Consider the following 22,765-nt stretch of genomic DNA (forward strand, 5'->3'; position numbering starts at 1 on the left):
ATTGGATGATGTGTAAAGTGCTAAAAGTTCAAAGCACAAAAAGTGATTTTGTCCTCTGACTCTCCCGCATGTCCCCTGGTTACAAACACCATGCAACCCTGTTCTCATGGCTGAAAGAGATACAACTCATTCATAATTAATATATATATAAATAATGACAACATAATATTGGGTCTTGACCTTCTGTTGAACTCAGCAGGGCTGGTAAAGATGACTATGGATGGGTTTTGGGATAATTATTCACTTAGTAAAAGCATTGTAGTATTTTTGTCTCATCTTCCAAAGGGACCTAGTTTCCAATATTTTTTCATTTGGCCAAAGCTGTCGCCATGTTGTACCTCACTCATGGACAGTATAGGGTGGAGACTAATGGCACTTGACATTGAAGTGATCCATCGTCGATTCTCCTCATTGGCTGGCTATTTTGCTGTCTGCTGTAAATGTAGTGGTACTCCATACATTTCTCTAGCGTGGCTCTGCATTGATTCTTCCCCTGCATCCTTTGGAAGACTGGCCATTTAGTCTGAATGAGGAAAGCTATTAGAAATCTGTGAAAAAGGAAAATATCTTCAGCGTTGAAACATGACACCCACAGCCAGAACAAGCAACTATACTTGTACTTTACTTAAATATGCCAGGTTTATTTTCTGAAATAGCTCATAATTGCGCACTAGTAATACCTCATCATCAACAAAACAAAAAATGGTTTTCTTTTCTAAACAGCTGTTATATTGTATGGAATAGACTCTTATGTGAAAGAAAGGCGAAGTCACAGCCTTCCTCGACGGGGAGGAGGATTACAGGAAAGTCTCTGAGTTATCACACACCGCCCAGCTTCCAGGCGCACTCCAGTCTCTGCTGTGCGCTTCGCGGTTCAGAAAATGGAAAATAAAATAAACGGAAGGATGAGCACCATCAGTACTTCGATCGCTGATTCCGCCGATACAACAGTAAGTGACTTGATTGAAGCTGGGTACAGTAATACCAAAATATCTAACGAACAGTCTCTAACTTGCATGTCCTCCTCCGTGCGTAATTTTGGAATCGCAGGCACACTGATCCACGTTCCAAATTCAAGCGGCGACGGCGCAGCTTTCAAAGACTGTAACATACTCGATGGTTCACTTACTGCAAAACATTTTTATGACCGTGGCAGTGAATATCTGAAATGTGACAGTGTGCCGTGGGACGAATTTGTGAATGTTCAGAGGACGAATGTGGCTTCATCCGAAAGTTTGCCAGGCGCAAGTTTAAGCCTCTCCTCGACAACCGGTGCGTGTAAATTCATCAAAGATGAAAAGGAACCATCCGTGATTATGGACACCCCTTGTCCCAACTTTGATCCATCATCGGAGATACCTGCGCTTGACACCTGCTGTGACACCGACAGGAAGCAGCGGCTGGGGCTTATTGACGGGGAGTCGACAAGCTTCACGCCGGCCGCGGCGGGTCCTCGACCGGGGCTAGAGGGACCTCCGAACTTTCTGATCGACCTGAACCAGTCAGAGCATCTACCGGCACTGAGCCAAGTGAGGGCAGACTCCAGGTGTGGTGTGTCCGGGAAGGCTGTCATCAACTTTGATGTCAACAGGCAACTGACGATGTACAAGAACGAGGTTCCCCGTTGGCAGATTCAGACGTCTCCGGCTGAGCCTCAGTACTGGTGCCAGTCCGCCGGGGTGACCGAGGACCCGTTCACACACAGCGGCTATGATGGGATCCAGAACCAGGCCCTGTCTCAGAGGAACCCATCACCTTTCTCCGCATTCCCTGGGTAATTAGACAATAAGGAGTCACTTCCGCTCACTGCTCTTGTCATCTGTCTCTCATGGAAACGTTATGAAACAATTACGTTCATTTGTATTAGAAACAAGTACGAGTGTGAGAACATCTTATCCCATTTGGTCTGGTTTTGTCACTTTGGGGAAAGCCGCTAAAATGTTGTAACCATCTCTTTCTCGACGTAGGCCTACATCTTAATATGAACTCGGGGTCTTTCAGTCTTATCTTACCTTGCGAAAATAGAAGATGCCTCTTAAATAAGCTCTTACATTCACTCAAGGTTTAAACAAGCAAATCATTAATGTAAGAGCAGACTGCTTAATTAAAGCAATATTTAGTTCTTGCCTTTGGTCGATACCTCTTAATGTTTTAAGTAGCCTATATTTCATGGACTGTACATTTCACACGTGTAAACCTGTCTGCGTTTTTATATGAATTTAGTTTCATAGATGAGTTCATCAATGTATATTTTTTCTTTACTCAGTATGCCACCTCAGAGAATGTGTGTGATCTGTGGTGATGAGGCATCTGGTTGCCACTATGGAGTCTTAACCTGCGGGAGCTGTAAAGTCTTTTTTAAAAGAGCAGTTGAAGGTGAGCAAAGAAATCATTTTACCTACTTCTGGAAATATTTAGGATAACACTTTATTTGGAGAGTCCTCATACAGATAGTTTGTAACATTTCAACTGTTTTGCTTTGTCTGTAGATGTTTAACATATTATCAATAGAGTATATGTGACAATTCATGAACACACCCTAACCAAGATGTTTTTGTGCCTAAACCTGAATAATGACAAATAAACCAAAAGATGAAAAATGTGATAAAAAACACTAAAGTTACAGGCTGTAACCAAATATGAATCTCTAATATCAGCTCACAGGTTTACAATGAATGCTGTGGTACATTGAAGGGGAGTTACTACATCAAATTTGACCTTCTATGGTAGTTGTTAAAGGTATCGGTAAGGAAGGTAACAGTATCACATTGACCGCTGTTCACCATGTTCTTCTTCTTGGACTTGTTTTTCTTGTTATCTTGCAACGCAAGATATATAAGAGCCACTATGTCTCACCATGGCCGTGTCACTCTGTCCTCAGCCTTGCCTCTGTCTAATTTTCTTCTTTAGATCTCTCCTCAGAACGCTGTCTCAGTGTGGATGGAGTAGACACGTTAATAGTCAAGAGCCCTTCAACACCTTTTCTCCTCATTATGTGCCTCTCCTCTTCCCTACATATTTGAAAATCAAGCGCTGTTAAAATTGTGTGCATTGTCTGTACCCTTTCACTGAACAGGCCATCATAGCTATCTCTGTGCTGGGCGAAATGACTGCATTGTGGACAAAATCCGGAGGAAAAATTGCCCTGCATGTCGCCTCCGAAAGTGCTATCAAGCGGGAATGATGCTCGGAGGTACCAATTGGTTGGAATTTTTTTTTGCACAGAGCTAATACACCCATATGAAAACTGATTGGTTATATAGCAACAAGTCACACTTTGAAATCATGATTAGCATAGCTCAGATCAAAAAGACAATAATGAATTCAAATTTAACAGGATCCTTTTGCAAGCAGAGGTATTGAACTCCTTTTTCAAATGTAGATTTTAGCAATTTCACCACTCAAATTGTGAATTTACTAGACATAGAAAGAAAAACACTGAAGCTCTGTGATGTGTTATGGGCACAAATTGTGCTTTTTGTCATCAAATCTAACCAGGCCTTGTATTCATGTCACAGGCAGGAAGCTGAAGCGTTTTGGGGCCTTGAAAGCTTTGGGTTTGGCCCCGTCCTTGATGTTCCAGTCCCACTTGGCCATGTCCAGTGACAATCCGGCCTTGACCTCCATGTCTTGCATACCAGGCATCCGTGAGGTGCAACTCTCCCAACAGATCATCAATATCCTGGAAAACATCGAACCAGAGGTCATGTACTCTGGTTATGACAACACCCAGACCGATGTTGCCCATCTTCTGCTCAACAGTCTCAACCGGCTGTGTGAGAAACAGCTGCTGTGGATCGTCAAGTGGTCCAAGTCTCTGCCAGGTAACGGCTCTCTGCAGCTCAGGGTCACCACCGTTGTCACCATGGGGATCCAATGGCAGGCCTCACCGAAGGTCTCAGCCTGAGAAACACTGATTGAGATAGAAGGCTTTGTAATGTCACGGATATTGGATATGAGAGAAGTTGAAATTATTTGAAAGAGGATTTTGTAAAATCAGCTGTAAGCTGAGCCAAAATATCACTGGAAAACGAATGTGCTGCACGACTGGGTATGATGGTATATTAGTGAACAGCTGTGGTGACACAGGTTGCATCTACTATGAAAAAGAACACAAGAGAGCAAGAAGCTGACAAATGAGATGTTCTCTAATATAGGATTTTATTTTCTTTCTAAGGGTTTCGTAATCTTCAGATCACTGATCAGATGACCCTCATTCAGTACTCGTGGATGAACCTCATGGTGTTCTCTCTTGGGTGGCGCTCCTTTCAGAATGTCACCAGTGAATATTTGTACTTTGCACCTGATCTGGTTCTTAGTCAGTAAGTAACCATCATCACGCAGGCAATTTGAGTTAGCTTTTGATTCACGATGATTTATAATTAAGAGTTATAGACATGACATTGATGCATTTATTCACAAGGCAATGATTTTGGAAGAAAAAGAGGCTCTCAATTGTTCAGAAACATTAACCATTTTATGTTTTTGTCTGTCAGGGAGCAAATGAGGAGATCTCCAATTTATGACCTCTGCCTGGCGATACAGTTCATCCCTCAGGAGTTTGCAAATCTTCAAGTTACCCGCGAGGAGTTTCTCTGCATGAAAGCCATAATATTACTCAACACAGGTAAAAGACAGAAGATTTCCTGAATCACTTTTTACCTTATGCTGACCTTCTTATTTGAATTAACCGCACTCAGTATACAGTGTTGCAAACAGAGACGTGAAGCTTTGATGATCATCTACTGTAGAGCCAAACAATAAAGGGAGTGTTGTATCGGGTGACTGGACCTTGACAAGATTTATGTAGCAGCTGCTATCAAGTCCTAGTTTTATACTAACTGAAAAATGTTGTTTTTAATAGCAGTTACTTTGAAAACAACCATTGTTGACTGGCAATTCTGGCAATTTCCTTAGAGTTTGTTTAGCTTTTAATTATTTGTCTACATTTAAAAGTGTACAATGTTCAGAATTTTATATTTTTAAGTGTCATGTCTTCTCTCAGTGCCTCTTGAGGGACTCAAAAGTCAGGCAGTATTTGAAGAGATGAGACAAAACTACATCCGGGAGCTGACCAAGGCTATCCACATGAGGGAAAAGGGCTTGGTGGCCAGCTCACAGCGATTCTACCACCTCACCAAACTGATGGACGCCATGCATGATGTAGGCTCCCTCTTAGATCTGAGTACAACAGCATTAATTCTGTTCATCTAGCTGCTACTTTAATGAGCACCAAGACAAACATGAATGTCTCTTTTGTGACAGATAGTGAAGAAGGTCAACCTGTTCTGCCTGAGCACCTTCATCCAGGCAGACGCCATGAAAGTGGAGTTTCCAGAGATGATGACAGAGGTCATTGCCTCCCAGCTTCCCAAGGTCCTGGCAGGCATGGTGAGGCCCCTCTTATTCCACACCAAGTGATGTGCAGATATCACAACTCTGCAGAAACATCTTGTGACTGGATTATTGACCCTTCAATTACTGGATTCTTTATAGCCTTCACTATTGTAGTCAGTTATCTATACTTTGCCAAATTGCCTCTAATGGTCTTTAGCCCTTTTACTTTATGAGGTGAAACAGAATGAACATGTTCCTTCAAAATATGTTTTTTTTTTATTACTACACAACTGTCTTGAATATTATGAATTCAGAGGCATCAATCAATGAAGCTTCTCTATATAATTCTGGTGTATCCACCCTTTCCCATCCTACAAATTGTGTACAGATGGTATTTACTAGCTGATATACACTGAGTTTTGAGAACCACCAGAGATACTAATATTTTTGTACCGAAGCTGCAAACAAGAAAATATACAAACAGAAATTCACAGTGTTTCTCACCAACATTTTATTCTTAGTAGAGGAGAAATGCAGGAGACACTTAAACCTGCCACTTAAACTAATGAAATTCTTTTAGGGTTAGCAGCAGAGTGACTCACTGCACCTACTTCAGGGAGGAGACAGTGGAAAGATAACTATCTTTAAAATATTTGGGCCAAGGCCGCACATGTGTTATTTTCATAATAGAACATATTTCTAAAAATCTGCAAAATGGATCTGCATCAAAATACACACAATGACAGACTTTAATGGGATGCATGTGACAGGTTTAATGAGTGCAGTAGTATAAAAAAATAGAAAATCTTTTCAAAAAAGCTCAACTTCACAATGTACAGAAATCCTTTAAAATTGCTGGATCAGCATACAGATCTGTAAAACCAATTAATCCCTTTCTCCTTGATACATGGTCTAACTCTACATCAAATTGAACTGAAATCTGTTACTATGTTTTTGAGCTGGACAGTTAACAACCAAAGAAATCTGACAAAAATATAACTTCCCTGGCAGAGGTAATAAAAACGTGCAATAACAACACATTATCATTTTAGCTATGGCTAGGAAGGAACCTACATCATACTAGAAGACTATATTATTTGTCTGTCAGTCTAATCGTAGCTTTTTTGAGTGAAAAACACAACCGTGTCTAAGAGACAACTGTATTTTACTCTCCATACATTTACAATACATTCTCACTATTCAGCCTGTTTTACATGTTGAATTTAGAGTTTCTCGCTGCAGTGAGCACAAGTTAAACTCACTAACTGTGACAAAGAATTTGGACCACATGTGTAATAAATCACCGTGTTTATTTATAGACATGTTATGCACCTTTAAGACACAGTAGATGATTGCAAGGAAACAAGCTTGCCAAATAAAAAAAAGGATGTCAAATGTTACATATTCAGGATATGGATATCATTTCCGTGATATGCCCCTACAAATTCAGACTGTAAGGGAGTATTATTCTAGAATCAGTGTTCAAGGGCACCATGCATTCTTAAAGATGTAAATGGAAAAGAACATCCTGATCTTGGCAAGTGCAAATCTCAAATACCTTCCCAAATACATTTTCGGACACCAGAGAAAGTCTTACTTTAGAGTGATTTTTCAGTTTGTAATAACTGAAGAGCAAAAGAGTTGTTGATTGTTTTCTTTCTTCTATCTTTCTCTGATATAGTATCACTGAAGTTTACTTTTTAGATAATTATGGACTTTGTACTTTATTATTTTTAATTATGTACTTTGGAAATGTTGTAACAGTAATAAAAATTTAAATATTAAATGAAATCTTTCACATAACATAATCTAATACATGTCTAGTTGTCATTCCTAGTACACCAGTGTACCAGTGAATACAGTACCACAACAGGCATTAAGAGTGAAGGCTCCATCTCATGAACATAGCATTCATGACATTATAAAAAACACATTTTACATACGGCATATATTTGATGTGATAATTTATCGTAATAAACAGTTACAAGAAGTAAATATTTTTGATTAGCAACTACAGAAGAAGTCATGAGCATTAATGTACAGTACAGTACCGTGTAGCTAACCAGAAAGTGCACTGCAGCAGTGAGCAGGTTCAGTGGATGAACAATGATCACAGGCCATAAACATGAAAGTTAAGGTGCAAACCCATTATGGTTTTTCTATTAGATTCTAATAGATTAGATTATTATCCATATTTTTAATCAGTTTGTTCAATTACAGTTAATACAAAATGTTTATGAAACTACAGATTTCCATGAACAACTTGATGAATGTGTTATGTTGATATAATGGGAAGTTAAAAGATAATATATTTCTGAAAATAAATCTTGTTAAATGGGATGTGATGTGTTTTGCGATTCTGCTAATACTGGGACTAAAAACATCAGTGCAGTCGATGGGTAATATATTTACATCTAACAATAATGTCATACCTATATCTTTTTAATTTCTGAATCTCTGCAGGTTCCCCAAATATTTCACAGTGAAGTCATTACAGAAAGGGTGGTACATTTTTGGACTTCAAACTTCTAGAACTGTTAAAGCAATTACTGCCCTGCTTGATATCTGCTAAGACTGCATATAAAATGCAGAAATGTTAGTTACCAGCAATAATAGGAACTCCTTGCAACAATCAACCATAGTTTTTTTCCTTTTCCATGGATACCATGAAAAAGATGCAATGTTTACCAGATTGTTAGAGGAAGACAACATAATTTTCAGGGATTAAACCTGTTTTTCCCTCATATGTTGCTTGCAGCCAGCCTGGTTCAACAGAGGGGTAGACTACAGGACAAAAAGAGAGAAACAAATACTTAAGTCAAAGAGAAGAAAGAAGCAGACTCTAGTGTAACCTGATTAGAATCACTGAGCCTGTATTTGGTTACATTATTTCTCAGACTGGGAAATAATGTAATAATAAATTCAGTCCCTATGGAGTATTTTAGCAGGCTTGGATTATCTTGCTTAATCACACACAGTATAAACCAGAAAAACAAGGTTATTCATTGCCGAGATTAACCAAAATTAGGAGGAACAGGTTAAAAATGATCAGTTAAAGCAATGATCCTCATCCAGATATGCTGGATAAAAAATAGAAAAAATGGCCTGTTAATATAGAGAGCAATAAAAGTACTCTGGTACTGCTGGTAAATGGTAGGGAGAGTTTGTTGATGTTTTTGCATTTGGCTGCTGGCTTTGCTGGCTGTGTTAACAGGGAACAGGCGCTGGTGCCTTCCATCACTAGGTTAAAGTGACCTGCCTGTACTGGTTGTGGGCCAAGTCATCTCTTCATGGAAAAGGCAAAAGGCAATAAAAAAATCCTGGGGCTGTTTGGATTTTAGCAATGCACATGGGGGTGTCACACTAAGAGCAAAGTTATTTCATGTCTCCACATTATACTGAGAATTAGCAAAGTCCTTGCTGTGTGCTGCCAGTACACAACAGACTGTCTGTGTACACTGTTCAAATGTCCAATCAGTCTACGCGAGGAGTCATGTGTGCTATTGTGAGCACTTCTGCAGCAAAGTAACTGTCAGCTGAAGCTTACAATGTTTGCCTTGTATTGGCTCTGCTCACCGTTTGAGAAGTGCGCCCCCTGGGGGAAGCTGAGCTCGTGGCTGTGCTCTGCCTCACAGGAATACATTGCCTTGGCATCTCTATAAAGACAATAAAAAGAGGCAATGTCATGGTAGATTTGAGGAGATGAGAGTGTGATTAATTAGGTAAAAGTGTTGTAGATGGTGTCATGTTTTTACAGCACCTTCCGACTGGAACAGACTGTGACAAAGAGGCATTTTCAAAAAGCAGTGCTCTGGCAGCGACCCTGAAACAATATGAAAGACATTATAGTTTACTTCACTTGACTGTATAAAGGACAAAATAAACAGCTGAAAGTGTTTGGTAGATGATGTCATCCAAAGAAAAATATGTCCTTTGATCAGATGATCAGAGTAATTAAAATACTATTTGTATACTATATTTTAATACTAATACTATTTTGATATCATTGTCTATAAAATCAACAGTGCTGCCTCAGGACAAATTCAAACCTAATCCAAAACAAGTCTGTCCCCTTTCTCTTGGCTCTGCCACTGTTCCTCATTGTTTAGAACGAGGTGAAAGGCGTAACAACACAATAAGGGAGGTTTCCTTCCTCCAGGGCGGACTCAGCATCAGCACAGTGCTGAATTGAGTTAAACTATATAACAAGGCTGTACTTGACCCTGTGTCCAACAACCTCGGAGTAAAGGGGACAACAGAGCCTAGGGCAAGCTGGGTGGGTGCTATACAAGGGAACTACTTGAGAGACCGTGTGACTGGCTTCTCAGACATGACTCGAGAGAACGAGTGCAGACTGCTACTGGGTCACATCAACCCCAGAGCAGGCAGAGCGTAATTAAAGCCATCTCTCCCACCAGAGAGGAAAAGACATAAATCTCCTAACACATACTCATCTTATCTTAGAGACCACAATAGACGAAGGAGGAGGCTGACGACTCAGAGGGGAGAGACAGAGAGAGGGAGAAAGACAATAAAATGTTGCTGAACTACTGTGCCCAAGTCTTATTGACTTGTAGTTATTTTGTGGGGACACATGAAACTGCACATATACATATATATATAGACATATACATATATATGTGTGTATATATATAGACATATACATATATGTGTGTGTATACATACATATGTACACACACATATATGTATAGAATATGTATATATGTATAATATATATATACACACACACGTATATATATATATATATATATATATATATATATATATATATATATATATATATATATATATATATATTTACAACGATATAAACAAACCAGTAAATCCTCAGATTTGACAGCTTGGGACCTTTAAATGGAATTTCTTCTTTATAGATACATACTATTAATGAATTATTAGCACTGGGTTTTAGGTGAGTAATAATGAATAAATTGGCATTACACTGCAGCTGATATCGTCATAAGTATTAGAAGTGGTAGGTTATAATTAGCGAAATTATTAGCTTTTTAAAACTCATTACACTGAGCCAGGTCTTTGGTAGCCGTTGCTGACTGAGGTGTCCATCCTGCGGCGGATCACTTGTTTTGGTGGAAGGTCTGGGTGCTCTTTGGGCTCCAGTGTTGACAGACTTTGGACAGATCCAGAGCAGCTCCTGCGGCCTTGAGGGAGACATACAAGACACAGAATTTTGATACTAAAACAGCTCCCACTCTGTACCAAGTAACTCAGGAAATGAGCTATGTAAATCATATTTTAACACTGTCTTTCGAAGTATCAAGTCCTGGAAGACTACGTTATGACAATAAAAATCATAAATTCTGTCCTGATGATTATCCTACCTTCAGATATATGCAGTGATTTCAGAGAGGGAGCAGCTGAGCGGTTCAACAGTGCTGGCCTGAGGTCAATGCGGCAGTGGGGGGCTTTTTTGGGGGCAGGAGACAGCCTGGGTGCGGTGCTGACTGAGGACAGGCTGAGAGCATCCTCTGACTCTCCATCTGTATGCCCTGCATCCTCCCTGAAGCTGGACTCTGGGCTGCTGACACATACAGCACTCCTGGGGCCATTAGAAAGCTGTGATGGTGTTCGGCGGAGGTCCAGGAGTGACTTGTCCTTGACCTGTGCAGAGGAAGCTGTTTTGAAGGAGCTATTCTGCTCAGAGGAGTGGGAGGACAAAGACTCCATGCTGCCCATGGGGGTGCTGCTTGGACTGCTGCTGAAAGTGTCACCTATACAGGGACCAAAGAAGAGGCATACAAGGCCCTCATTAAAACCTGCTGAGCGAGGAAGTGATTGTGGTTACTTTATGGCTTGAAGAAAAGACTTTTCTCTTTAGAGATAATATTCATTTGGAGGTTATACTGGCTTACCATTTAAAAACACTTGAAAGAAACAGCTAATATGAGGTTGAATCTTTTGGAAATGTAGTGACACAGTGCGTGTAGATGTCTGATATTAAAGGCCACTGACTTGTTTTGGGAATTGTGGTGTGATGACCTGTGGTGGTAACTACTACTTTGATACTCACTTTCTGCATCTGCCAGGCACAGTGTTGGGGTGTAGAGGCTGCGTGGCTTCCTGGGCCCAGTGGACAGACAGATGGCCCTGCTCCTGCGAGAGCCAGGCCGGCTCTGGGGTTGGGGCAGGGGGACATTGGGGTCTGGAGGCTGGTGAAAGATCTGGAGGTCCAGAGAGGAACACTGATTACTCAACACAACTACACAATCTGTGTATTCCTTACCGATACAGACAGATATTTAAATGGGTTTTTGAAGTTTGTTACCAATATTTTAAGACTCTCGCTTCCCAGTGTAGAGATGAAATGGCGATCTATACCGCGAGACTCAAGAATTTTGTCAACCATCAGAGATTTAGCCAAACATTTTATATTTTTATTTTACTTTGTATTTCTGGTTGCATTAAACCCACTGCAAGGTATAATACCACCACAGGTATCTACATTCAAACTGGATTATTTGATCTATAAATCTATATAAGCATACTGTACGTACAAAGCCAAATAATGACTTACCTTGATGAAGTTCTCGATAAGTATTTCCACCACAATGTTCTGGAACTTGATGTTCATCATGGCGGCCACAGTTTCCTCTTGTGACCGCATTAGGGTGGGCCCAAAGATGACACCCAGGTTGGACACCGTCATCAGGTTGAACTGGCTTTGTGTGGAAACTCTGCAAGTAGAGGACATGGACGATACAGAAGTGTAAGATGTTGTTCTCTGCTGATACACCCATAATGCAAACTCTTAACCATGTGGTGACAGTTTTGTTCTTTACCAGATACCGACAGTTTTAGAACCTACAAATGCATTAAAATTTCCACGAACTGTGAAGACAATTTAATCAGTCTAAATAATTTGTATGTCCTCTCAAGAGGGTTGTTCTTCTTTTAGGACTGCAGTGTAACTGATTCATTACAGGAACACATACGTGACAAGGTGTTTTATTAGTAGCTCCAGCATTTCCTTGTTCTTCTCGGGCAGCTTATGAACCAAAGCATGGACAGCACACACCCTATAGTTCTGGTCATCTGACTCTGAAGAAAGGCAAATTGATATAAAATTATCAAGAGTATCATTCAGAATGGTAATATTTTAGTTCTGTCCAAGTATTACAGTGACTGTGATCAGAGTAACAGAAAATTCTATTGCAATTACTATATTGACATGGTAATGTATGACTAATATGAATGCAGTTATACATCAACTTTTAACATTAGATTAGATAGATGTGAAATTCAGTTCCTCAAATTCCAATTCAACTTGAGACACTATATCCCGAGGTGTAGAAATAAGCAAATAAACCAATTTAACTTAACAATTTGAAATGACATGAGAGCTATGGGATACACATGGCATGTATGCATTTTCTGAGATGGAAACTGTTTAACATTTAACTTTCCCACTGTCAGGGCCTGGATGTAGTGCCCACAAAGCTATCTCATTTTAAATGAATACATTTGAAATGCAGTTCAGTTCAAACTCAATTAAAAATTAACTCAAAAGGTTAGATACAAATTCACATGTTTCATGTTAGATAAATTGTATATTTAAAAATATACAATGTTCACATTCAAATGTGCTATCTTAAAAATACAATTTACCCATAGACATTCTTGATTAAAAACAACATTTTCTACAGTAAACAGATGGCATGCTTCATTAGTGGTGTATGTTTTGAATTTGACCATGCTCTGCCAACTTAAGAATCTCTCTTTCATGTATAATAATAAAAGGAAATAGAGCAGTAGGGAAATATCTATTATATTATAGGTGTTAGTAACTTTTCATAACTTACTGACAGCCATGATAAAATCTTTATGGAGCTTGAAAGTCATTAGAGGCTCAGAGAGACACCTGGTGAATAAAGAGAACAATTAGTCATTTATTTCTTGAGTGACGTGGGTCTTCTGAATGCACCCACCTTCCTTTGTGAGTCATTGGCAGTGCTGAATGCATGACTAACACCAGAGAGGTTTCAAAGAGGCATTATGGAGGTAATGATGATTTTTGACAGCTAAGGACAGCTGGTGGGGCGAGCTGACCTGAGATAATTCTTCAGACCGCTGGTAATAGTTTTGTTGTCCCACGTCTCCGGATCCAGGTCCATATCCACAGGTGCCTTGGATGCTATTGGGAACACATTATATTTTTATACCACAACAAGCTCTAAACTGTTTGAAGAAACCAATACAACCTGACACGACCTGACACGACCTGACAGGATGCTTAAATGAGCATTAGAAATACAGATTGTTTTCTTGTGTACAAAGACTCAAGAGAAGAATCTGAAATAAATGTAAGTGCACAAGAGTACATGTATGGTGCTTCACAGAGATGGTGATCAGGCTTTAGAGAGACTATAATAAACCATTTAGACATTTCCTGTTCAAATGTATGAAATGTATGCAAACAGGATTTCCCTGGGTCATCTAATACGGTAATGACAAAGTAATATGAGGCCAGATGCCTGTTACACGGTCACACCACAAGGAGGACCTCTTTCCTCACTCTACAGGGTCACATTAAGTCTGCTAAAGCAATAGATTCAACTTGAGATGGTTGTCAAAATGAGCTGTTCATACGCTAGAGCTCTAAAAAGCTATAAAAAGATAAAATGCTCATTCAGGCATTTGGAAATTACAGAATTATCTGTTTATGTTTGCTACATGGCATGTGAGAATGTCATTAAATATTGTTTATACAGTACAAAGAAAATACTAAAGGACAGAAAAAAGCATTATAATTCCAAGCTTGATAAACATTGATAATACTTTCTTTTTTTAAATACATTTTGGCACCAGTCCATTTGTACACAGATCCCATTAGTAGTTTCTATTCTACTGAGCTATGAGCGGGAAAATATATATTATCTGTTTCTGATTTTAAGAATACTTACAAAAGACTGTGTTCATCAGCTTCTGCACTTTGGAGTTGACCCCTCCAATTCTGTACAGTCCCATTGTATTTATGCCTGCATGGCAATGAAAAAGGAAATTAAAGAACTGGAACAAGGAACAAAGATTTTCTGTTCAGTTGAGACTTATGCCAATGCAATGTGTTGTCATGTCCACTAATGAATGTAGCACATTGTTATTCACAATCACAGCCAGGCTGCACTCAAGTCATTTGACAGATGAAAGAAGAGAGATTTAAATGCCTCACCTCTCACCTCCACCAGGTCAATGCATCTCCTTACAAAGTTAAAGCCTGCCTCGTTAAGAAATGCTGTAATACAACATGAGAATAGGGTTGACATGTCAATTACTGTTTGGGTTAACCACGCGTCATGCAGGAATAATAAGCTCTCCCCTATGCTTGTGCTCCAATTAATTAGATACAAACCCTGTGCTGGAAGGCTCCACTATGTTAGCTGAGTGGGTGTATGTCAAGTAATTGTGTTCATGAACAGAGATAGCTACAAGTAACAAAGTGTTTAATATGTGTGCGTCAGGGATTTTATTTCAAATTTTAGAAAACTGAATTTATGTATTACAATGATGAAAGGGGTTTGGAAAGATTAAAAAAACACACTTACTCTCTTCCTTTTTGCTTAATATGGCTGGCAGGTTGTAAATCTAGAGAAAGTTTACAAAAATCATCATTAAGTTTAGGAACCCTTTGGTTAAAATTGAACAAAATAACAGAAAGAAGAGAATTATGTCACACATTATGTTTTTCCCAGAGTTCCTATGCTTTAAGATGACTGTCCTATTATTTGCACAAGTGGATGGTGAGGTCATGGTTTTAAAAAAAAAGACTTAACTTGAACCCACCAGAAGAGGGTGCCAGTGACAAATAATTCAGTGTTGGTAATGTTTTGTTGTCAAACAAACAACTAAGAAACATTCTGGCCAAACAGCAGCCAGCACAAAATGAATATTTCAAGACAAACAGAGTTCCTCACCGGCTCCTTGCCATCCATGGCCTCTAGCCACAGTCTTCTGTTGGACTCTGACAGTGCCTGCAGTGTCATAACGCCATGCCTGGAAAGATTTCAGAGAAAAGCTGGTCTCAGTCTGATTTCATTGCCTTGGGGCCCTGGACAGACCTTGTTTACACTGGCTGAGATAACTATAAAAGGACTAGTGTGACTAAAATAGCTCATGTGCAAATGCTTGACTTTAAACTGTGCCCTCGGTTGGCTTGGTGCTTCACATTCCACTCCCAATTAAATGCTACATGTGCTTAATATTAGAGTGAATAATTTTTTTGCACCCAACATGCATACACCTTCATCATCAGTGTTCTACAGCACAGAAGTTCCGCATGTCTCACGTCGCACCTCGCTGTGTGCTTGAAACTGGTCTGAGCATTATCTGCAGTTGATACACAGGATATAGTAACCTAATGATAACATTATGAGATGATACTGGCAAACAAAAACAAACCCCACCCAGTAGTGATAGTTAGTACTAGCATGGAGCCACGTCAAGTTGCATGTGTTGCGATTAAGAGCTAATATCACCCAAATTACAAAAAACAATTTTTTAATGTTACCTCTGGGGATATGTCGCCACATAGATAATTTTGGATTTATTTGGACAGGTTTTGAGATACCGGTCTCTGATTAATGCCTCCACCCCAATACAGTGGAGGTAGAAGGAATTTCATTAGTGATGCTCACAACATTGAAAACATTTTAAAGATTCAACAGCAACATTTCTGTCCAGAAACAGTGAACCTGTTACTCTACTCCACAGACACACCATTGTCAGTTTTCTTTGGAAGTCCCGATGAAAACTGTTGACACTGAGGTCTGTGGATTATCCAGAGTACCAAGAACACTCTTTCAAGAAAAACATGTTGCTATATAACATTTTTCATTGCTTTGAGCACCACAAATTAAATTCTATTCATGATATCTCAAAATCTGGGCAAATAAAATAAAGCTATTTGCATGGCTGAATACCCCTTTAGTAATTAGGGTGAACCAACCCTTTAAAATTGAGGTTCTGAGATGGTTGCCCAGGTTCTGGCTGGGCTATAGATGTAACAGCATGTTTATTATAATGAGGATGAATGGATGAGCTTGAAGCTGACTGGAGCTTGGCCCACATTGTCCTTGTGGTTGGAACAAGCACCTTGGGGCATTGGCGTTTATGATAAATGAGTTGTCCTGCAAATAAACTGCAGTTATTGTCCATGCTCAGCAACACTCACCAAGGGTGAGCAGTGCTGGCCCTGCTGGTGCTGTGCAACAATAATGCACAGTGATGAGCTAACTCTATATTCTGATATACACATCACAGTAACGAGCACATATCAAGCTCTCCTAACGTACGCCTTGATCAATTCAGCCACTGGGCAGCCAACTTGAAGGTGTTTGATCTTTGGCCAATCCCTTACCCTATTCCCCAGAAATACATTAAATACAAATCCATTCTGAACATTCCCATACAGCTAAAAGATTTCAAACTTCTGAAGAGAGGCAAAATGAAGAATAGAATAACATACATTAATGTATTGTTTGAGTAATTGCAGACAAGTAGAAATAATTTAAGGATATATCTGTGTCTTTAAGCCCATACTGACCAAGAGATAATTTTGTGAAGTGGTAAGAAGGCAACAGTATTTCATTAGAAGGCTTGGATTTGAGACTGAGTGAATGATACGATTAGCAGCACACATGCAGCACATGCAACTGCTCTGAAAGGGCAGCAGTGGTCAGTTCACATACCGGACTTTACAGAAAAACTGAAGCGGTCTGAAAAGAGTTCCACGACAGATGTCATTTCTACATTGACATGAACACAGAGAAAAGACGGAATGGGTTCAAAAATAGAGTAAATATCGATGTTGTGGACATATAACAAAAAAGAGCTTGGGAGGGAGAGGACTTGAGGAACATGCAGGACACAAACAGAGCTGAAAACAACTAACACTGGTAAACAGGGAGTCTTTGAAGATGTTAATCTAACCAGAACAGCTCTTGCAATGCTGAGTACTCCCATGATAATCTGGGTTAATTGCCAGTATCAATTGGGTTCAATAAAAGACAAAATGCATGAGAACAAAACATTCCACATGCGCTTCATCAATGTTAAAATATGTTAGTTGTAAAAACATTCTGTTTAACCATTGTGTGTCTTACATGATTTTACCACTGATTCCATGTGGGTGACTTGTGCTTTGATAGACAGCTAATATCTATTAATATATTCATTAATTTACTGCAAAATTAAACATGTTAAATTACTAAAGTAATGCTAACTATGCTAACTATTATTATTTACACATTTTTTTCCAGAAGCCGATATAGTATATTGTACAGTATATTAAGAACAAATGGAACAAACAGCAGCATGCCGATTTGTGGATACTGAATTTGGTGATGTGTAATGTTTTTCCTAATTGTTTTCTTCAAATGCTCTGTCCTAACTAGTGATGGAAAACAAATGTCGACATGCTAGAGGTGGTGGTAATAGTATTAAATATAACATGTTGTGTGTTTTCAGTCCATGTAAGAGATGAGACATTTTTGGGAACATGTATATGATTCAGACGGTCACAGACCTCTCCACCACTTCGATATCAAAGCAGAAACGCTTGTCGATGGAGTCCGTTTTCCTCCGAATGCAGGACTTGAGCTTGAACATCTCCGCCTGGTTCAGGACAAGACCATTCTAAAAATAAACACACCATGCATTAATAAATATAAATTGAAATAAGAAACGACAGAAATTTGAATGCACTTGTGAAGCCTTCATCTTTACTTCTTCCCTCGTTTATACAAGTCTAAAAACAGTAATATGATCATCTTATCAGTAAATGCATAAACACAAAGTATAAAGTAATTATAACTTGATTATTTGATCTGTATGAAGTCTCATGAAGTTTTCACTCATTTGTAAGCAGAAATGCTTGTAAATGAAGTGAATCTGCCTAGTTGATCGTGTACAAAACAAGACACCATAACTTTCTCTGTTAAAAGGTTATTTTCATTCCTTGAGTTCCTCTTTCTTGTTATTTATGGATTTTGTTATCTTTGAACCATTTTTGTCCGCCCTGAGTTAACAAGTCTTTCGTTTTCTGTGCCCAATTCGCATTTCTGTCATCTTGACTTTTCTCTCTTTTTTCCCTCTGGGGTGAGACATTCTTATAAGCCTCAAGGGTTCTTTGTTTCACCCACACAGATTATATCTGCTCAGTCTTTTCTCAGTTTTTATTTTGTATATGCAACTAAATTGAACTAACAAAAAAACACCAAAATCAACTAAACTAAACTACCTGTTTCCCGGCCGACTTATTTTCAGTGTTGCTCATGGTGAAGGTCTTGCTGCCTTTCTCATATGTGCAGTAGTGACGTGTCCAAGTGCATCCCAGAGGACCTAGGACAGAAGAATAAAGAAGAAAATAGTGGTTGAGTCAAAATATTTTTCTCTGAATCACAGGCTTCTGGAAGGACTTCTAAAAATCAATGTGCAATTAAAGTGTGATAAATCAAAAGTTGTTTATCACTGCTGATAAAAATCTACCATTTGGGTATCTCCCCCCTTGTTTGAGAGCACATCAAAGTGAATTGGTAAACAGGATGAATTATGAGGTCTGTGTGAGAGGATCTCTTCTCCAGAGGCCTGGGAGAACTCAAGACATGTTTATGGTGATGGATGTAAAACCATGCAATTATGGGGGGGGGTGAGAGGGCCTGGCTGGCTGGGAGCCCAGCTAGAAAGACTCACGTTTCTCCTGGACGTACAGGAAGCCTTCCATTGTCCACTGGCCTGGGGGTTTATAGTCCTGATCTGCAGACCTTATCCTCTTCATCAGCTTCTCCACTTCCTGCTTGGTGCTCACAAAGTTGTTTCGTGTCTGCGCAGAAAATGCAGGATTGGATTATAATTGCATTAACATAGGACGTCTTGTGTATTGGCATTTTTTTTCTGCAATTTCTTATCTCAAAAATACCCATATTTTGCCTACATCAAGGAGCAGAGTAGAGCATATAAAGGGAAAATGTCAAATGTCTGACAAATACTTCATATTTCTGTAGCTGCATGAGAACACCTGGGGAAAAAAATAACTAACACACTGGCAGATCATTCAATTTCAATTTATATTGAAAGAATGCACATGAGGTGATCCAAAATTAGGACAAAGACTCGGTTGTTAAAGAGACTCAGTTAATGTTCCCAGGAATCCTCTTTTTTGGAGTCAAAAAGGTCAGCATGAGGCGGTTTCATATCCACTACTAAGAGAGATGCTGAGACAGCCTCACCTTCTCCAGCACCCTATTAGAGCTCTCTGTATCTGAAGACAAGGAGAGAGAGTTACGGAGTGGAAATTGTCACTGCAATGGTGCTGACATTTTGGGTCAGACAAAAATTTGATTCCCTCAGGCTGCAAGTGGTGAGGTCATGGTAGTGGAAGGAGGGGGCATGGCAGCAGCTGTAGTTTTTCTACCAACTCTAACTCTTTTTTGACACAGTACCATTAAATGGCCTGCAGTAACTGCCTGCAATACAACACTTCGAAAATATCGATCCTCTGTGCAGCAAAGAATCTCATTTAATCATACAGCTATCCATTTGTGAAAACTCTGCTTGTTATGCCGGGGTATGATAAGCTGCAGAATCTGATTATGTGGCTGGTTGCCATTGTGTACAACCCCTGAGGTGTTGAGACTTACATTCTGTAGGTTGAACTGGAGCTGCTGTTTATATGGCTCAAATTCATGAGCCAGCTCATATCCTTCATGGTAGAATGTAAACAAACCCTGAAGAAAGGCCAGGAGCTGGAGGGGAACAATATTTAAGGGTGATTTACTAAGTTAATACACAATATAGAGCTTAATTACTGTTTCACACAAGAGGGCACATTTTAAAAAGGTAAACTGCAACATAAAATGTCCATTTTGAACACCAGAAACAATAATCATTATTACAATCACACAATTATCATTTAGTACTCTAACACACAGGGAATCCAGTCTGTAGTGATTTTTATTTTTCAACCATGGATTTAAATATAATACTGTCGCCTAAAAAGTACATAATTTTCTTTAATGCTATATATATATATATATATATATATATGTTGTGCTTGTTGTCCTAGTTTTTAGCTGTATTTATATTATTTATATTATATTATGTATTTTATGAATACACATACCTGGCCAAAAAAGCTGATTCAGATCTTGATTAATTCTCATTTTGTCAAAGTAAATGTCACACTCACTATGGATATCTACTTTTGGAGTAAAAATGTAATTATAATGTACATTTTGCATTATCACTTCAAACCTAATTACCTTCTCATTAAACAGGATTGTACTTCTGATGAAATTGAATATTTTCATTTTGATGCACTAAATACTGCACATATGAAGGCCAAAAAATGAAAGGTTCAGAAAGTTGTAGTTCTTTATGGCTGACAGATATCAATCTTATTTTGTGTATAACAGCCAAACATCCTTAACAAAAAAGTATTGGTAGTGTTGTTGGAGAAAAAAACGGATCCCATCTCTACGATGGAGGATCCCGCGAACTTAGTGCTGCTCTCAGTCAAATCCTCAGACACAACCACTGATTTTATTTCTAGGATGAGGCTTGGTATATCAAATGTTCAAGGATGAACCATCTTATCTGTGCCCAGATTCATCACATGCAAGGTTGAGCCTTGTCATTTTTCCCACCACTACCTGGGGCCTGGAGATTTACATTTCTGGCCTGGGTGAGCTGCTGGTGGAGGTAAACAAATGGGAGTGGGGGCTTTTAAAACAGTCACTTTGCTCCCATCTCACGTTCCTAGACATTTAACACCTAGAGAACTTAATGTTTCCTGGTAACTTCTCCACTAAAGATGTTAGAATTGACTCCACATATCTGTATGGAGGGGGCTTTTATTTGCAAATGCACTTTGTCTTGTTTTGTTTGACAACAACCACTTTATCTAATTTTACCGACTGCAAATGGATCGACTACATTACAGAGAATTTGTGATGCAGATGACAAATGTGTGGAATATACAAACGTAGATATATACCTGTGAGAGATGTATAATTGTGCCTGTCTTCACTCAGGAGAAGAGACAAGAGACATTTAAAAAGCCACTTCCATCAGCAGTAAGTAAAAAGATTCTGTGCTGTTTTGACTATATGCCACTTAAACTAATCTTTTGATTACATAGATAGTAAAAAGGCAAAGCAATAGCTGCATCTTCAATATACATTCAGCACTAATAGAGCACAGAAATATGTAAAACTGATACTTCTCTTACCGGCTCAACAAACTCAAATTTCTTTTTTTCTTGCACTTCTTGTATTTTGAAAACATACTCAAGGGATGCATCATAAAAGAGTTGTCTCTCCTTATCAATCTGCGTGTCAGCCTGAGAATGAGCAAACAAACCAGAGTTAGTACCATAACAAAGACAGCACTGTGTGGACAGAGAGTTAATACTTACATCACCACCTGGAAATGGTATGTGCTCAAAGATGTAATGAGCAATGAATAGTGCACAAACAATAGTTTTATTTTTAGAAGACACTCGGCCGACCATGAAACAGTATTATTCAAATACATGTTGGGGATCAGAAAATTTGTTTTGGTTTTACCTCCTGCAGATATGCTTCCTTCTTTTTGGATGACAAGTTGAGGTGTCTCTCTAGCGTGGAGTAGTATTTCTCTGTTTCCTTATCGAATTTCTTCTTCCCCTCCTAAAAAGGTCCACAATACAGATGAAAGGCTTAAAACATTACCAAAAATGTGTCATGGATTCCTGATGTGGGTGTGTGTGATTGAACTGCCACTAGGTGGAGGTCTATCTACATGTTCATGTCATTTGCCACATATCATTTAAAATTCCTGTCGATAGATCATTACAGGTCATAAAAGTGGCATATATGTAATGACGAGAAGACAATGTCGACATGGTCAGTAAGGACTATGCATTATCAGTAGGGATTCTGAGAAATATACGCTACTACTGTCACAGTGCTCCAACTGGGGACATAAGTTCATAGCAAAATACATAACACTGTAAATTATCAATAGCACTGTCACAGACAGGACTGGCTGGATGCTGTTTGCATTTTCCTTCCCTGTTATGCTCCACCTGCAAAGACAAGTCAAGCTCTACAGTCACGAGGCCCAGGATTCAGACAGAGTGTCCCAGAAGGCTCTGAGGAAGGAACAGGAAATGGGCTTTTCATGCCAGATGCCCATCTATAAAGCATATGGACTAAGAGATTGAACATTTCACCCCAAAAAGATCCACTTCGCAGGCCTTAATCAAACTCTGCCCAGGCAGAGAGAACCTGTCTGTGTGAGGGCACTCAAGTGTCTCATCTGCAAGTCTGACCTCTAAACCAAGCTTTGCCCACTTAATGCCCATCTCACTATGCAAACATTCATAAAGGGGCTAGTGGAGAGACAGAACGGGGGGGGT

General features: G+C 39.2%; 2 protein-coding genes across 11 annotated transcripts in view; one reads left to right on the forward strand and one right to left on the reverse strand.

Annotated features, from left to right (window-relative positions):
* The first annotated feature begins 238 nt into the window (after nt 1–238).
* Nucleotides 239–7,150, forward strand: pgr (progesterone receptor). Of its 3 annotated transcripts, none has more exons than XM_044202588.1 (8): nt 239–1,774; nt 2,267–2,376; nt 3,077–3,193; nt 3,519–3,824; nt 4,178–4,322; nt 4,497–4,627; nt 5,006–5,163; nt 5,270–5,409. In XM_044202588.1, the coding sequence occupies exons 1-8, from the start codon at nt 882–884 to the stop codon at nt 5,270–5,272; spliced, it is 1,863 nt and encodes a 620-aa protein (XP_044058523.1). In that variant the 5' UTR covers nt 239–881; the 3' UTR covers nt 5,273–5,409. The 3 variants fall into 3 exon arrangements, with proteins under 3 accessions (XP_044058523.1, XP_044058522.1, XP_044058524.1); XM_044202587.1 differs by having other exon boundaries at nt 244–1,774; nt 5,266–7,150; XM_044202589.1 differs by having other exon boundaries at nt 397–950; nt 5,266–7,150.
* LOC122878992 (rho GTPase-activating protein 42) overlaps nt 6,629–22,765 on the reverse strand; it is a 76,106-nt gene continuing 59,969 nt past the window's right edge. For 3 of the 8 annotated variants that reach the window (XM_044202581.1, XM_044202578.1, XM_044202583.1), the window contains 21 exons: nt 21,933–22,034; nt 21,596–21,706; nt 20,007–20,111; nt 19,060–19,189; nt 18,608–18,708; nt 17,894–18,003; nt 17,058–17,114; nt 15,285–15,363; nt 14,916–14,955; nt 14,543–14,605; nt 14,277–14,351; nt 13,423–13,507; nt 13,176–13,234; nt 12,309–12,414; nt 11,891–12,050; nt 11,387–11,537; nt 10,698–11,099; nt 10,379–10,517; nt 9,098–9,160; nt 8,914–8,993; nt 6,629–8,121 (listed from right to left, as the gene is read on the reverse strand). In XM_044202581.1, coding sequence (XP_044058516.1) covers nt 8,033–8,121; nt 8,914–8,993; nt 9,098–9,160; nt 10,379–10,517; nt 10,698–11,099; nt 11,387–11,537; nt 11,891–12,050; nt 12,309–12,414; nt 13,176–13,234; nt 13,423–13,507; nt 14,277–14,351; nt 14,543–14,605; nt 14,916–14,955; nt 15,285–15,363; nt 17,058–17,114; nt 17,894–18,003; nt 18,608–18,708; nt 19,060–19,189; nt 20,007–20,111; nt 21,596–21,706; nt 21,933–22,034 — 2,307 coding nt within the window. In that variant the 3' untranslated portion in view covers nt 6,629–8,032. The remainder of the gene's footprint in view (nt 8,122–8,913; nt 8,994–9,097; nt 9,161–10,378; nt 10,518–10,697; nt 11,100–11,386; nt 11,538–11,890; nt 12,051–12,308; nt 12,415–13,175; nt 13,235–13,422; nt 13,508–14,276; nt 14,352–14,542; nt 14,606–14,915; nt 14,956–15,284; nt 15,364–17,057; nt 17,115–17,893; nt 18,004–18,607; nt 18,709–19,059; nt 19,190–20,006; nt 20,112–21,595; nt 21,707–21,932; nt 22,035–22,765) is intronic. The other 5 variants (XM_044202579.1, XM_044202584.1, XM_044202585.1 and 2 more) reach the window with 3 other exon arrangements.

The sequence above is a fragment of the Siniperca chuatsi genome, linkage group LG7, assembly GCF_020085105.1.
Source record: "Siniperca chuatsi isolate FFG_IHB_CAS linkage group LG7, ASM2008510v1, whole genome shotgun sequence".
In the NCBI taxonomy this organism is placed as follows: domain Eukaryota; kingdom Metazoa; phylum Chordata; class Actinopteri; order Centrarchiformes; family Sinipercidae; genus Siniperca; species Siniperca chuatsi.

Bases quoted from the DNA above. Each gene is read 5' to 3' on its own strand.
- pgr (XM_044202587.1), top strand. From the start codon at position 882: ATGGAAAATAAAATAAACGGAAGGATGAGCACCATCAGTACTTCGATC. The intron at 2,377-3,076 runs GTGAGCAAAGAA...TTCACTGAACAG, and splicing joins TTTTAAAAGAGCAGTTGAAG to GCCATCATAGCTATCTCTGT. The intron at 3,194-3,518 runs GTACCAATTGGT...TTCATGTCACAG, and splicing joins AGCGGGAATGATGCTCGGAG to GCAGGAAGCTGAAGCGTTTT.